This window comes from Columba livia, chromosome 15, assembly GCF_036013475.1.
Source record: "Columba livia isolate bColLiv1 breed racing homer chromosome 15, bColLiv1.pat.W.v2, whole genome shotgun sequence".
NCBI lineage: Eukaryota > Metazoa > Chordata > Aves > Columbiformes > Columbidae > Columba > Columba livia.
In genome coordinates this window covers 3,328,365-3,343,829 of record NC_088616.1, presented here as the reverse complement: position 1 = coordinate 3,343,829, position 15,465 = coordinate 3,328,365, and the positions used below count along the sequence as shown (strand labels likewise).

The 15,465-nt window shown below is 37.9% G+C and overlaps 1 protein-coding gene across 2 annotated transcripts in view; it reads right to left on the bottom strand.

Moving 5' to 3' along the window:
• LOC102084597 (uncharacterized) overlaps positions 1 to 15,465 on the bottom strand; it is a 98,674-nt gene that overhangs the window by 46,351 nt on the left and 36,858 nt on the right. For both annotated transcript variants that reach the window (XM_065030448.1, XM_065030449.1), the window contains 12 exons: positions 15,134 to 15,318; positions 14,156 to 14,338; positions 13,308 to 13,393; positions 12,952 to 13,121; positions 11,566 to 11,725; positions 10,448 to 10,527; positions 9,057 to 9,237; positions 7,780 to 7,935; positions 5,816 to 5,949; positions 4,714 to 4,872; positions 3,470 to 3,650; positions 1,464 to 1,675 (listed from right to left, as the gene is read on the bottom strand). In XM_065030448.1, coding sequence (XP_064886520.1) covers positions 1,464 to 1,675; positions 3,470 to 3,650; positions 4,714 to 4,872; positions 5,816 to 5,949; positions 7,780 to 7,935; positions 9,057 to 9,237; positions 10,448 to 10,527; positions 11,566 to 11,725; positions 12,952 to 13,121; positions 13,308 to 13,393; positions 14,156 to 14,338; positions 15,134 to 15,318 — 1,887 coding nt within the window. The remainder of the gene's footprint in view (positions 1 to 1,463; positions 1,676 to 3,469; positions 3,651 to 4,713; positions 4,873 to 5,815; positions 5,950 to 7,779; positions 7,936 to 9,056; positions 9,238 to 10,447; positions 10,528 to 11,565; positions 11,726 to 12,951; positions 13,122 to 13,307; positions 13,394 to 14,155; positions 14,339 to 15,133; positions 15,319 to 15,465) is intronic.

Below are 15,465 nucleotides of genomic sequence, written 5' to 3'. Positions count from 1 at the left end.
ACTCTTAGAAATAGCGTGCCAGCTTTTCCATTATCAAAATATTCTGAATGGCCATAGAGATGTAAAAATTTATTTGATCCTCTCCAAGCAAGGGAGAGAGAAAAATATTGAAAAGAAAATAGTCAATGAACGTTTTTTTCTCATGCAAGAATGTTTCTCACAATCCCCCACACTGTGCCTGAGACAGCAGTGATCTAATGAGGGAAAGCTGCAGTTCAGAATAAAGGCACATCTTAAACATAAACCTGAGTTAAAGATGTAGACCACTGCAGTGGATTCTAAAAGAAAGGCAAGCATTCCAGGCCCTCTTTTATACAGAGGCAGATAAGAAGTTAAGCTTCTCTAAGACAAATCTACACTTTGCATAATGACAGAGGCTTATCATGTCACAACAACTGTGATGAAATAAATTTTAAATCTCTATTGCATAGCACATTCTAAAATAAATTAGGAGGAAGCTTAGAACCCATAGATCAGGGGCACACTGATTCTACCCAGTGGATATTTAATCATTTTACAGAAAGTGAAAGATTTCCAACAGAAAAGACAGAAGACTGCACATTGAGAACCTGCTACTGAAAGTTCTCTCAGGTTTGTGGGAGACAAGTAACGCTCCAAGTCGTAACAAAAGAAATAACCTTTCAGTTCTCAGGATTGATCTGAACCACTGAACTATCCAGTACTCCACTTCTCCTACTGAATCTGCTGATATTGCAGAGCTACCTGTAGATTTAGTTGTTTATTTTGTAGAGGTATAGTGGGATAAAGAGTTTCAGCAAAAACACCTCAGTGGCAAAAGGTCTTCTGCAAGATCAGCACTCTAATATTAATGAAGCTCCAAATACTCAAGCAGAATTTTTACAAACCATATCAAGAGGCAGCCAAGTGCCACGAACTACATGACAGCCTGTTGAGCAGGACACTCTCCAGGAAGAGGAGAGTTGCATTCTTCTCAGGCAGAGGATGCCTTGAAATCTAATGCGTCAAACTTAGGTGAATGCTGTAATCACTGGGCTCTTAACTTACAAGTTTGGCTATTGTTCTTCCTACTTTTAAAATGAAAAACACTCTCAGCTGTTTCATGTCACTAAGGAACAAGTTCTAAACATTTCTTACATGATTATCCAATTTTCCCACTTCCTGAAACTGTTAGGTCATTGGGGTGGGGACAGGAAGAGAAATCTTTAAAGTAGTAATGATTATTTGTACACCCCCAGGCAGAACCCTGCCATCATGTATTTGGGCTGTGCGCAGGGAGCGATGGATTCCCCTTCCAAACAGACGCAGAGGTGGTGGCCCTAACACCTTTTCAAAGCTAATAAAGAGAACCTGGCTGTGCTGATTTGGCTGCCCCACAAAAAGAACAGCTTGTCAATCAAGCACAGAAAACAGACAGTTCTGTTGGGTATCTATCACAGAGCTCTATCAAAGCCATGCACTAGAGGAAGCATCACCTTACTGACCTGCAGGTATGTTGTAGCTGGTGTGTAAATGTGAACTTTCCCTTCCTTTTCATTGTCTTGATCTCTATAAAATAGTTCCACTATGAGATTCTTAATGGAAAGAGCTTTTCCAGTTGTCAGCTCCACAGTTGATAAATAAGCAGAATGCTGAGGCTGATGCAGTTTGTGAGCTGCATACACATATAGCCATGGGGTGTCTATATTCAATCCACCTGGAAGGAACATACATTAAAGCTGGCAGAAAAGTGAGATTTCAAGCTACCTAGATTCTGACTCTGCAAGAAAGCTGATAACATGCTGGGGTTTTGGAATGAGGCTAAAATGCTACTATCAATCTATTAATCTTCCATTGCCAAAATCTCTGGATGGTATATAGTGAAATTAATGTCCTCCACTAGCACAACATATTACAGAGTCTAACACATAGGGAGTTTTGCTAATAAATGGAAATTTATGAAGCCCAGTATCTAAATGGCACCAGGAAAGGGTTCTACTGCATGATCTGCAACAAAATGTGAAATCTTTACCTGAACTGTAAATCCGTAACCACTATTCACATAATTACAATAATGGCCTTAATCAAAGCTGTTCTGACATATGCCAACACAGAAATTCAACTCTGCAATACTTACGCTTTGAAAAAGACTTGTAGGTTATTTTGGAAATCAGTTTATAGACAGCTCAGAATATTTGTTTCTGACAAGCTGCTGACATGTTACTAGCAGACTCTTGAAATTTTGCTAGTTATTTATCAAATGGCACCATTCACTCATTGCGATACAGTTCAGTAATTCATGATTATTTTAGGACAGGCACAAAGTAATCTCCGAATTTTTAAAACTTCAGAATTAATCTAACCTTAGTCTGGTTCACCTTAGCAAGCAGAAAAGCATCCATTAATTCAGTTCACTGTATCAAGCCAGTTGTTTCGCATTAATAAAGATCCAAGTTTTTGCACATATGGTGTATACTAGATTTGAAAAAAATACATCTCAACAGCAAATCTACACACTGAGCCAATCATTGCCATGACTTATACTGCTTCATCCACCAAAGCAAAAATGGTAGTGGCATTCAATCCATCTCAAGGTCTAAATGTCAGAAAACTGATTTTTGGCATACCACTGGTAACTTAACTCCTATTTTAGAAAAAAACTCTAACAATGTAAAATACAGCTTCTTCTTATAAAGGCCTGCTCCCTGTAGGGATATTAAAAAAAATCCATACTTATACACAGCTGTTTAATGTATAGCTTAAAATACACCATTAAAGTTCTGCTCAGTGTCCCATTTTCTAATGTTCCTCTAACAAACTTGATCACTTTCTACAGTAAAGAATTTTTTAAAAACATGGTTCACTTGGTCAGTTCTCTCAGTTAAAAGCTAACTGGACGTTACTGGTCTACATGAGGATCATGGCCATCAGACAAAGTTATCTCCCTCTGCAGCACAGGAGAGGTTATGTCTGCGACACTGGATCTGGTTTTGGAGCCCCCAGATCAAGGTGGATGGTGAGAAACCAGAAAGGCCAGAGCAGAAGGGCCAGAGCAACAAGATCTGTGGCGAGGTGGGAGGGAGTTGGGCTTGTTTAGTCTGGCAAAGGAACAGGGGAACCTAACAGCTGCCTACAGCTACCCTGAAAGTAAATAGCAAAAATGAGGAACACAAACCCTCCAAAAAAGGCAGAGAATACAAGGGACAATGGCCACCAACTGCACTTTGAGAGCCCAAGGAACTGCTGGAAGAAGCTAGCCGGCTAAGCTGTGGAATGTTGGAGATTTTGAAAACTCAGCTAAGCCAAGCCACAGCAGATGTGATCTAGTGTTAGGAACAGTCGTGATTCAAGCAGGAGGCTGAGCTAGAAAACCTCCAGGGTCTGCCTCTTCCAAACAATATTTCTATGATTCTGCTACACACACACACAAAACTACCTCACAGAATTCCAGCAGCAACTTTCAGTGCCTGCTTTTCTAATCACAGACTGGAAATGGCTTGTGGTACTTCACCTTCCCACTTCTTCAGGCCGCTTCTGGATGCGTCTCTCCACTGCAGTCCAGCCACAAATGGCACATGGTCATTATACTGCACCTCAAAGCTGGTGCTGCTCTGCAAATAAACCTGAGAGCTGTGCAAGTGCTGCAGCTGGGTTCTATAATTCACCTGTTTTTCCAGGACTTGCATGGTAAACTGGAAGACAAGCAAATTTAAATAACACCAGGATCTAACATACACACAAAGAGTAGCAGGAAGGTCACAGCTTGTGCTGCTGCTCTGTGCATTTGCTGCTCACTTTACAGCTTTTCATGCATGCCGAGCAGTTACAGACTGGGATTTCTTTAACATGCATTTCTTACATCTATTGGAAAGTCAAAAAGGAAAATTTCCAATAATTTTAAATGAATTTACTTTGTTGGAAAAATAGATCATAATTCTAGGTCAGTCTATGCTGGGGTCACAGATCAATTCTATGCCTACAGGTACTCCCTATGAAAATAGAACATTGACAACCCACCTCAGAAAACCGTTACCTGTTCTACGATAATAACAAAGATGACCTGCAACTTCTAAGAAATAACGCAAATATTGACAGGAATAGTTTCTATATAGTTTCTGTAAGAACTTCCTACGAAGAAAACAAAAGATCACAGGGTATACCAATACAAGTAATTATTTTCTTTCTTTTTGTAGCCCACAGAATGTGCTTCAAAAGAAGGATAAACCCACTCTGAGGCTTTTAATTATACTTTACTGCATGGGAAAACTTTTTACTGATCCAGGGTAGAAATCAATTTGTAATAAAAAAATATGAAAAATAAGAACAGGTCTGACCTTAGTTCAGCTACTGCATTCCATACCAACTTCCATCTAAGTGCTGTAATATTCTGAGTTATTGTAACCCCCACCCTCCTTCCACATTGTTTAAAGCAAAGCAACCTTTATGTATCTCTGTGATCATATGTGCACAAACTCCGCAAAAAACTCAGACCACATTACATCAAAACTTTTTTAGTATTTAAAAAACCCATTTTATGTCTTCCTCTCGTTCATTTTAAATGTCAGTGATCTACACATGCCTGGGCTAAGACCTTACCTAATGCAAATTTACTAGGTCTGGATATCTGACTTGTATTATGAATACATAACACAGAAAAAAAAGTCTTAATAAATAAATTCATCCAAACTTTTTTCTCAGTTTTTTTTCTGTTAAATATTTGAAGTGAGGTTCTTACTCTTCAACAATCATGATTACCTCCATGAAATAGCTAACTAGAGATGAACTGGAACTGTTCTTGAATGCTTGGCTGATGACCAATTTCTTCTTGTTGTTGACTTCATCCCAGTGTTTCCCATAGCTCACCTCCACCTGGGAGGAAAGCCAAGACGCACTCGCTTCATGTTTCAGGTGAACCTAAAGAACAGAAACCACCTTGTTCCTGTAAAGCATGCTTTCTCATTTATTCACTGCTGTTAACTGCCTCTAGAAATACTCCCAAGTAGCAAGCAAGACTAAAGCAGAAAGGGCTGCAAATTTTCCAAAGAAAATTATTCCTTCAGAAGATAGAAATTCGGTGTACAAAGCCCAAAACTTGTAGTCTGCGTGCTGCCAGTCAAATTGCTTTTCTCAACAGCTACGGTAACTGGACTCATGTACTCTGATGGGCTGGCCCACATGGATTCACCGTGCAGCTGCAAAGCCAGGCGAGATCTTGCTTCATGGGCAATCCTAATGTTTCCTGGCTTCTGTCCAACTTGAACCAAATGCCAATCTGAAGGGACGCCACGTTTCCCTTTAATTCAGAAGCTTATTTTTCAGCCAGCTCTCTGTTCTGCAGCAAATACCCAGGAGTGGTGATTTGCCTTTAAATTAACCTTTGTGCTGTCTGTAAATGAAGACATTTTAAACAGATCTGCCTCTGTGCATGAGAGGGTCATCCAATTTCTAAAAAAGTATACAAATCTGAATCAGAAAATTAATACAAAACATTGTAAAATGCCTTCTTCTACAGAAATACATCTTCTGATGAATAAGCAAAGAGTTCCTGACTTAAGTTACAAGAAGGATAAAGCAAGATAGGTCATAAACTTATTAATACTATTGTTTTATATACAACAAAAAAAAATCTCATTCTGCAGAAGTTTTGTGAATTAATAGATTGAAAATTACACCACTGGAGAGTTCCATCACTTACAGCTATAATGGACCACACCAATTAGCAATTAACTAGATATCTTTGTCTATACAGAAAGCAAAGAGAAACAAGAAGAAAAAGACTGTTTAAGCCCCTCAGCACACGAGTGACACAAAGGGACTCAGTGCACGAGTCCATAAGTGCTTTGCTCAGTATCTCTACCTTGTGATTATAGGTGGGAGTCTGCATACAGTGGAATTCATGCCCAATATCAAGTTTGTACATGCTGTGTGCACCTGTCTCCACTTTAATCTTCTGCTGTGTACTGCATTCATGATGAAGATTTTTTGCCTCTCCTGTTCAAGTTAAATCACAAAGTTACCTATTCAAATACATGAGAAGTAAGCTTTCAAAATATTAATAGTATAAATCTAGTGCTGGCTTCAAGGTTGCTATTTTTCAAAAATATTAAAGTGAGATTTGTCTATTTCTATAGGTATATACTTGTTGATTTATCCTACAAATACAAAGGAAAGCCAGGTTTAATGATCCTGCATTTAAGAACAGTGAGTTTGTGTTTGCTGTGTAAGTGACTTACAACTATTAACACGAAAACACTACCACAGTAAAAAGAAAAGGTAAGTAGATATTTAATTCAAGTACAAGATCTGGCAGTATGTTCTGTAGTCTAAAGGTACTGACCAAAGGTTGTGAAGATCGGTACCAATACTGGTATAACTGCATGCCCATCAAGTTCAGCTCAAGGATTATCTTCACTAGCTGCTTGACATCTAGACACATTTTAGAGACTACAATGTTGTTGTCAAAACACAGTTTCTGACACTTCTTTTCCTGCTACACATATGCCCAAGCTATCAGCAATCAATAGCTTTGCACTTCTGACTACAGACATGCTGTATATGCAAAACTATTTGTAAAACTTTGGATAAAGTGCATTAGGCATTGCAACTTTTTTTTTCCACAAGCTATACTACAAATGAAAATCCTAGGAACAGCCATGTTACAGGCTTTACACGTAAGAGTTTGGGCATTCGTTTACTTCATACTTTATTAATATTTAAGATGTTTCTAAGTTCAGACAATTGGACACAGCTGGTTTGTATTAACAATGGAATAGAAATGATGCAATGATTTAGGCCAATTTTGTTTAAGAAAAGCAAAGGCTCTCCTTAGTTGTTTACCATATTTCCATGTTGTTTCATTCCTTTCTTCAGAAGCAATAAATAAATCAATAAAAACAGTAATGAAATTTATTACTTAAATGGAGTTTTACTTGGGTGAAGTAAAAGCACTACAAACTAAGCATGATCAACCTTGGCAGCTTTCTTGGGGTCTCACAGTATTTGATGATTTTCTGTTCCCACTCAGCTCTCAACACCTTGACATTACATCTTCATTTTTTAATCCCAGTACTTCTACAAGGAATCACTAGCTGACCACGTCAGGAGGAACAGTTGCCAAACTTAAGTACTAGGTACATAACTTCATAATTGCACAGCTATAGCTAGACATCTTCTAACACTGTTTAAGTGTTTGGGTATGTTTCTGTTTGTGTATATAAAACATCATCAGCAAGCCATTTTTAGCAAAATCATGGGGTCATACCTGTGTAGGTTTAAGGAAACTTTACTACTCATATTGCTACATACTCTGAATATGCAACATCCTTCACATATACATCACCCTATAATGCTTATCATGAATAGCTACTCCAAGTATTCAGTATCTCAATACAATTGTGCTGACGTTCACCTGCTTTGTTCAGTAAAATTAATGCACAGTTCATACACTGCAGCCAGGAGAACACAGCCAACTGTTTCCTGTAAATAGTGCCTCATGCTTTGAAGTGTATGTATGCAAGCATTCATTTTGTATAAACATCTGAGAACACAACTTAATTAAGAGCAATTTCCATTGAAAAAGTGATTTTTAATCAAATGTTAGACATCCTTGTGAAAAGCACATTAAAAATATTAATTGTTGTTTATATGTAGACTCACAGTAAAGTTTATCCAACTGAAAAGAGAAACTCATCACACAACTCAGATCACAGTTTAAAAATCAACTGAAATCTTTCTTATTAAGTGTCCTAATCATACAGGTAAATAACTTGCAGAAAAATGAGACAAAGAGAATGCTTTTACTTGCCCGCTTTTTCACTGTACCTAGGAGTCCATATTTTATCCTCAAACCATGAGACCACAAGCCCTCACGCTGCTGGAGAAGGCCAAGGACATGAACTCCAAGCACACCTGGCAGGTAAGTCTCCCCCTCCAATGAGTATTGCCTCAGTTTATCATCAACCTTTTTCTCCAGAAGTGCTACAAAAAGAATAGAAGTGATCATGCAGTAGTAGAACATGAAATGACTTCAGCTAGTAAATGGAATACAACAGCGGGAAAAACACAAATGTATTGTCTGATCCTGCCTAACTGAGGAACCCCAGGATGTACGGCCCATACTGCGGCTGGTCAACACAAAGACAGAACTGGATGTTCATTCTCTTTCCCCAATTACATATACAGGCTGTAGATACTGCTTGAACTTTAGTGAAATGCATCCAGCCAAAGGTGCTTCTAAAAGGATTAAATTCTAACAGACAAATCTTTTAATTAACTAACGCCTAACACGAGGATATTTACTTGGATATTAAGTCAAAGCAAAGCTGTGGGTTTGCAACAGAAGAACTGGTGCAGCCTAATTCTCAGGGGATAAGAGCTTGAAATCAAACCAGAACCGTTTTTACATGCAGGCAGTGACAAGCCATGTGAAAGCTAAGGATGGTGATTCCACCAAAAGATGACCTCCCAAAACCCAAACTGACATTCTGCATTCCTTAAAAGTTAGTTTTATTTGAAAATATTGCGTAATCGTATGGCATTTCCACGTCTTTGCCCCATGGAGACTACAGTGAGAAACACTACAGAAAAAATAAGAGCCTTAGCCTTAATTACTGGTTTATTCCACTGTATTAATTTACCTTGTAATGAATTGATGTTATACAAATTGTAGAACCCTCTTTCTGATACTTTCACTTACATCTTCCTCTTAGTGTATTTCAAGATTTTTAGAACAACAGGTCTTAAGAGACAGTTAGATACATATGTATCTCTGCACTATTTTGTACTAACAAAGTGAAAAACAGAAAGTCTTTTAAGAGCTGTTATTGTTTTGGTGTTGTTTTTGTTAAGTGATTCCTTACATCTTATTTCTTTCACCCTCTTCAACAGTAATTAAAAACAGACTTAAAAACCAATTTATTTTATAATTCCTTTTATTCTGGAACACATATTACTGCTAAGTTATCAAGACTAATCATTTTGAAAAGCAGTCTTACTGATTTGAAAGGAACTTTAGAAATACGTGTCCAAAACCAGGCAACCCTAATATACAAGGTCTCCAGAACTTACATTTATATGGCAAACATTTATTGTCCTCTAACCTGAAAGAAATGCAGCATCCTTCAATAAATTACTCAGGGATACTGAAAAAGCTATCTTCTTGCCAAGCTGTTTAGTGATGTTTCCTGACAGAATGACAGGACTGCTCTGCTTTATCAGCTTTACCTCCAGTTGGGTCATGTATCTCTGCTCTCCACTCAGCATCTGCAAATCTGTCATTCCCTACAAAAAACGAACAAATAAAAAACCAAAACCCAAGCCACTTAACCCTGAAAACTGATAAAGTTTTGAGAAAGCAATAGTATAGACTCGAGCATTTCAGAAATGAGAAGAGATGAGGGAGAGATATTTTTTTTTCCATACACCAAACAACCTCCCAAGCACCCCTGCAAACCATAAAACTTGCTGTTAGTAAATAATGGGGAGGAAGGATGGATTTGTTTTGCCAGCTATACAATAATCACAGTGGTCTGAGATGCTATCTCCTTCACCTCCTGCTGGCTTCAGCAGTGACTGAAATCACTAAGAATGTTTGAATACTGGGCCAAAAAATAATATGGTGTTACTAAAAATATTGGCAGTCTCACAGAGGTAACTACGTTTAGGTTGGACTGGATGCAAATCCAACAATCTGCAATGCTAGTTAATGTTTGGGTTCGTGAGAAATCTCCAAAATGTCCTTGTTGAAATATTACTCTAGAAAAAAAAAACACAACCCTGTTAAATAACATGCGCTCTGTAGGAAAATGCAAAGTGTTTGAAGCCGACTGACTCTGGAAGCCCACATAAGACATCCTGCTATGGGTATCAATTGCATAATGAAAAAATTGTTCAGGTCCTGGAATATAAACAAAAATGTCAGTAGAGTTTCAGTGACAAAGCAAACAAAATTGCAAGTGGGAGTTTTTTATTTCAGAGTTCAAATATTGGCATTTCTTGCTTTCTCCCCAGTGCTTTTTAAAAAGAAACAATTTTTGTGATATAAAGACCAGTATCTTAAGAGATTCTTACACATATAAAGTCCACAGAAGTGACGAAATTAGTCTGGGCTTAACTCAGAGTCTTTAGGCATGGTCAGAACACAGACCTGAAAAACTGTGTGACTACATACGCACATAATGAGTCAAAGCCTACAGGAGTCAATTTGGTCTTCTCTACCAACTTAACACTGGCAGCAACCCAAAGGTTTGAGTACAACCAAATGGGAACAAAATTGCTTTAGATTATTGGCAGAAGCCATGCCTTAAAAGCTTTTGAAATGCAGCAATTTAGCACTGAGTCTATCTCAAAAATATGTAATAAAGAGAACTGGTAATTTCTCTGATGGATTGCTCACGAAACTATTTTTCAATATATGTGTTTTTCATTGTCTTTCTTTTCTGTGCTTTTAAGTATTCATTCTAGTATAAGAGCTCATGACCTGAAAACATACCTTAATGTAATACACATCTCGGTCATCTACTATCAGCTCCAGGTGTCCAATTTGTGAATTTTTGGAAAACTCAATTCTCCCTTGGAGAAAAAGAAAACTGTTCACTTTTTCTAGACATACAGTGTTCAGCAATGCTAAATAAAACCATACTCAAAATGATCACTGCCATTGTTGTAAACAATATATTCACAGGGTAAAAACATAATAAATACCAGAGCAAAGGAAAAAAAGTTAGGAACAGAGTTTGCAAAGGCATTGAAGTATCCTCAGAACAGACATCTAATTTTGAAGGGACATTCTGAGAATACTAATTGAGAAGAGGTAATAAAACTGTCTTCAACGAACCAGCTTAGTTCTGGAAGAGATTTCTGTACTTTAGGCCTCTGCTAAAGCTTGTAAGCGGTGCTGTGCTGTGAAGATGTTTCAGATCACCATGCATGCAAAGCTTTGCACAGTGTTAGGTAAATATGCTTTTTGAAAATAACCAGGATCAAAAAAAAATCTGGATGGACAAATTCTAAGTATGTGATATAGCAGAATACATTAAAACAAAGCATCCCTTGACCAGCATGTCAAAGAAACTGAAATATGTTGCCTATATTATTACCATATATTTATCAGTCTATTTAATCTATGCGTTTGTTAATTTTGTTTTCTATGTTACACTGTGACTGAAATGTTACTTTTTAATATAATGCACAGCAATATCATAGTCAGTACTTAAACCGATTTTCCAACAAGTAATATTGTATCATAACTAACAGAATACAGAAAGCTAAAATTCAGGAATACTAAGGTGAGTTCAGCCTATGTAAAAGATTACAGAACAATCCACTGTATTTCCTAGCCTTAACTTCATCTATACTGGTAAGCATTTTCCTCTCTAATGTGGGTTTGGGTACTGAGCCCTCTGACTGTGCAAAAATAGCCTTAGCCAGGATGCAAAACCCACTGGGAATGGGTGTTACCTAAAGACACAAACGGAATGGCTACCACACAGTAATGTAGTGTTAGCATTAGATTACCGACTGAAACATATTGATGTTTCTCTGTTAATTCTAATGAAGTTCTCCTAACTGGCATTATATGATGATCTGGCTCTTGGTTGAAAAACCCACCATCAATCTCGACTTTTTTCTTAGGTTGTATAAATTGGATTCTGAATTTCTTCTGCGGGACACTAAAATTTAGGTCAACACCAAGATCCCTTTTCAAGTCTGACTTCGGAGTCCCAATGAAGAAGTGAAAGACAGCTTCATTTGGGATCCATGAATCCTCCTGAAAGAAAGGTAGAAAGGATAACCCCATTTGCAATTGGCACAGCATTTACAAAAACATCTCTCACACTGAGTTACAGCCCATGACCACAGCCACCTTCCCTGCTACAATAATTTTTGACCTATCTGCTTCTCAAGATTTTTAGGACAAAATCTCTGTTTTTCCCAGGCTGTATTTTCCATTCCCTACTCAGTGCTCATCTTGGGAAACAGTGTCTGAACACCTTGAATTTCACAGCATACTGACCTCCTGAAATTATGTGGAATCCTGCCAAAATGTATGGAAAATCAGACCACACTTGCAGTTATAAATTTAAGCTCTACAGCTCAGGCCTAAGTGACTCTGATTTGGCTGAAGGATATGGCACACAGCACCATGACCCTGCAGTGGGTGCCTTGGTTGAGAGTTTTGGCCTTGCCCTGCATAGAGACGTCAGATTCTCTGGCAGAGGAAAATGCCTGTTCCTTTTCCTGCTTTTGTTAAAGTCAGAAAAATAAAATCATGATGGGGAAGCTACTCTGCTTATTGCTCTTATCTCACTTAGAGATACAGAGCAGTGTGTGAGTACAGCCAAAGCCCAAATTGTCTCCTGGTAAAAAGAATTAGCCCAAGCCCAGCAGCGTACTTGAGCTGTGATGAAAGACAAGACTCCAGCCACTGCCCACATTGAACACCTATATTATCACTTTAGAAAAAGCCATAAATTCTTACTGTCCCCTGAAGAAGCTGAAAATCATTCCTTCCCCAGGTTTGCCCAAATGAACGTATTAAAACAACTGACAACCTTCTGCAGTGGATTCACTGGAGCCTAACTTCTACTTTTAAACCAGGTGTTTAATGTAAATGAATGATTTGGGGGTTGAAGTTGTTTGTCACAAAGAGAAACAAGTCATCAAAGTGAGGCCAGGTTGTCTAGCACTGGGTACCAATTAAAAATCCTTGGTCTTTGCTTACAGCTCTATCAGTCTTATGTAACCAAACGACTTAATGTTCGTGTGTGCTGTTTTATATACAGAAGTAGTATGTACCTACTATCAGCATCAGGTATCTGTTTTCACCATATTTTCCCACTATAATGCAAATAGAAATAATAATAACAATAATAACAATAATAATGTAGATCTTGAAAGTCAGTTAGGTTGAATATACAGTACTGAGATATACCATTCTTTCATCAGCACAATAAATGAAAACTAAAGCCAAAGTAAAGAGTGCCATAAGGGTACCTGAGGAATATAGTGATATGCAGCTTCCAGAACATACTGCTGCAGGCCTCTGTCTTGCTTAGTTAATGTGACAGCCACTCTCAAAGGTCCAGTAAGTGGGAAAACCAAACCGCTGGCTGGGTCGGGATATGACATTTCAGAACACAGCTGCCAGCCAACAACCTGAGACACTGGTGGAAGACAACAATTGAACATTCGGTTAGAATGACAAACAGAGAAAACATGCAAGTGAACACTGCACTGAAGGCTGTTTAGAACTAATAAGTAAAAAAAGATATTTTACTGAATGAAATGATCTGTTGTGGACACTTCAGAATAATCAACCTTTCTAAAACAAACATAATAGCTAGACTCACCTTCCTCCCTAGTACAAGATCTGGTTTCTGCGTGGTTTTGGAAAACATCTTCTGTCTCATCCACTGTTGTGAAGTAGAGTTTAGAGCTACAACCAAAAATTTCAAACAGTCATTTAAAAACCATTATGCTAAAGTTACAGCAATATTTACAATATTTAAACAAAATTCTCAGTTACATGCCATCTTCTCCCACATGGAAAAAACAAGAAAGATTAAGTTCTGCTAAGGTCAGTCTACATTTCCACTAATTCACATGGATTTTTCTCCACAGTTTCCATGTTTAATCTGTCCCTATCCTGACATTCTTCTGCAGTTCCTCACAGTTAGTATTAGATTCCTCTGTTCTGAGTAACTTGGTATGGTCAGCTTATTGCAACCCCACTCACTTCCTGGCTTCCACATACTTTTTTCCCCTTTTGGCTATGTATGGCTATCAGTTTCATTCTAGTCTTGCAGTTCTTCCAGAACTTCACTAAACTAAACATGTTCTCTGAACTTGATGAGAGCAAGAGAGTTAATGCAACACCTAATCAACTCTACAGTCAGGCTTTTGTTCAAATACAGCACAATACAGGTTTGTATACAGGGGAGTATGAAAAATTCATTTACACCCTTTATCATAAGGCTTTGATTTGAATGTATGTTTTCATGGTAAAACAAAGTAAAATGCACAGAATAATCTCCCCTTCCTTTTCTTGTGAGTGGCAGATTTGGACTGTAAGTCAGACTGAAACAAGTTGTTTTCTGACACAATATGTTTCTGCCCTTAGTGCGTCAGCTAGTTAAGTTCTGCTTCAAGAAAGTTACCACGGTCACTATTTTAGGAAGATGTTCTTGCTTAATCTTACCTGAAATTTATTATCTCCATAGATTCTTCTGGAGTGTTCAAGAAGACTTTGAGCTCTTTCCCTTTTTTTACCTGGATTCCTCCATCGAGACTAGTAGATGTCCTCATTCCTGTTAACCACCTTAGGCCAGCATGTCCCAGAGTCCCCACAGTTCCCATTTGGACAGAAAGCTGGACAAATGCACTGTTGAAAGATTCAGATACATAGTCTTCTATGAAAAGCACTTTCTTTTTAAAGCACTTAATTTAAAACATAGATTGCTTATCCTCTTCAATAAATACAGAGTGTTGAATGATGTAACACGTATTCTAACACTAGAATCATGACAACTAATTTGTTTCAGGAAATAAGTGAACATGTATATGTACGCAGACATACACTTTCTAATTCAAGTATAGTTTTGCTATATCTCCTAAGTAAGGGATTTGAACCCAGACTTCAGCATGAAACGTCTGGAAAGGGAAAGCGATCAGGACTGAATATCATGGTGTAAGTTTATCTGTCTATACAGTACTTATGAAGTTCAGTAAATGTATTCAGTATGTATAGAAAGCTACAACAGTCAGATAAGGAAATACAAAGTTAAATCATCCATTGGTTTGTAGATCCAAAACCTGTAACTGCATGTCTGATGCTGAGAAAAACCTAAGATGCCATCCTTGTAACCTGTAAAGCATTCAAAAGATCATCTGCATGCAAGCATTTGGGAAGTTTACTTGGAGATAAGAAGGAGTGGCCAGCTTAAACCAGTACTGGAGAAGCACAGCAACAGAGCTGAAAATCAGACAGGAGGGATAGGAAACCACTGCTGGCCATATAGCATAGTGACTGTTGAGCAATATAGCACTGATGACTGCTTGAATTCTTCAGGTATGTCCTAACTGATTACAAAGGACACTCACACAAAACTTTCACACCAGGAATTGCTACTTGAACACGAGGAATACATGAAAATGACACATTTGAAGCAGTTATTACCTTGGCTTGATATATCCATTTAGAAAAAAATCTGACTGTTGTTTGAAATCCGCATTCCCTTTGATTTTTATGTTGACAGCTGCTGAGGCATTGACTGCCAGCTGAACAGGAAAGCCTGAAATTGCTGGAAACTGCAGTTCTTCAGTGGCCAAACTCAGCCTTTTATTAAACTGGACCTCTTGCCCCTATGGCGAAAAAACCCAAACAAGCAAAAATGGAATTTTTTTCCATAATAAAAGTCAGCATTCAATTATTTTTCCAGATATAGCTACCCATTTCATTTGTCTGCTGTGAAAGTGTTTTTAACAAAGCTGATTTGAGAAACAAGGTAG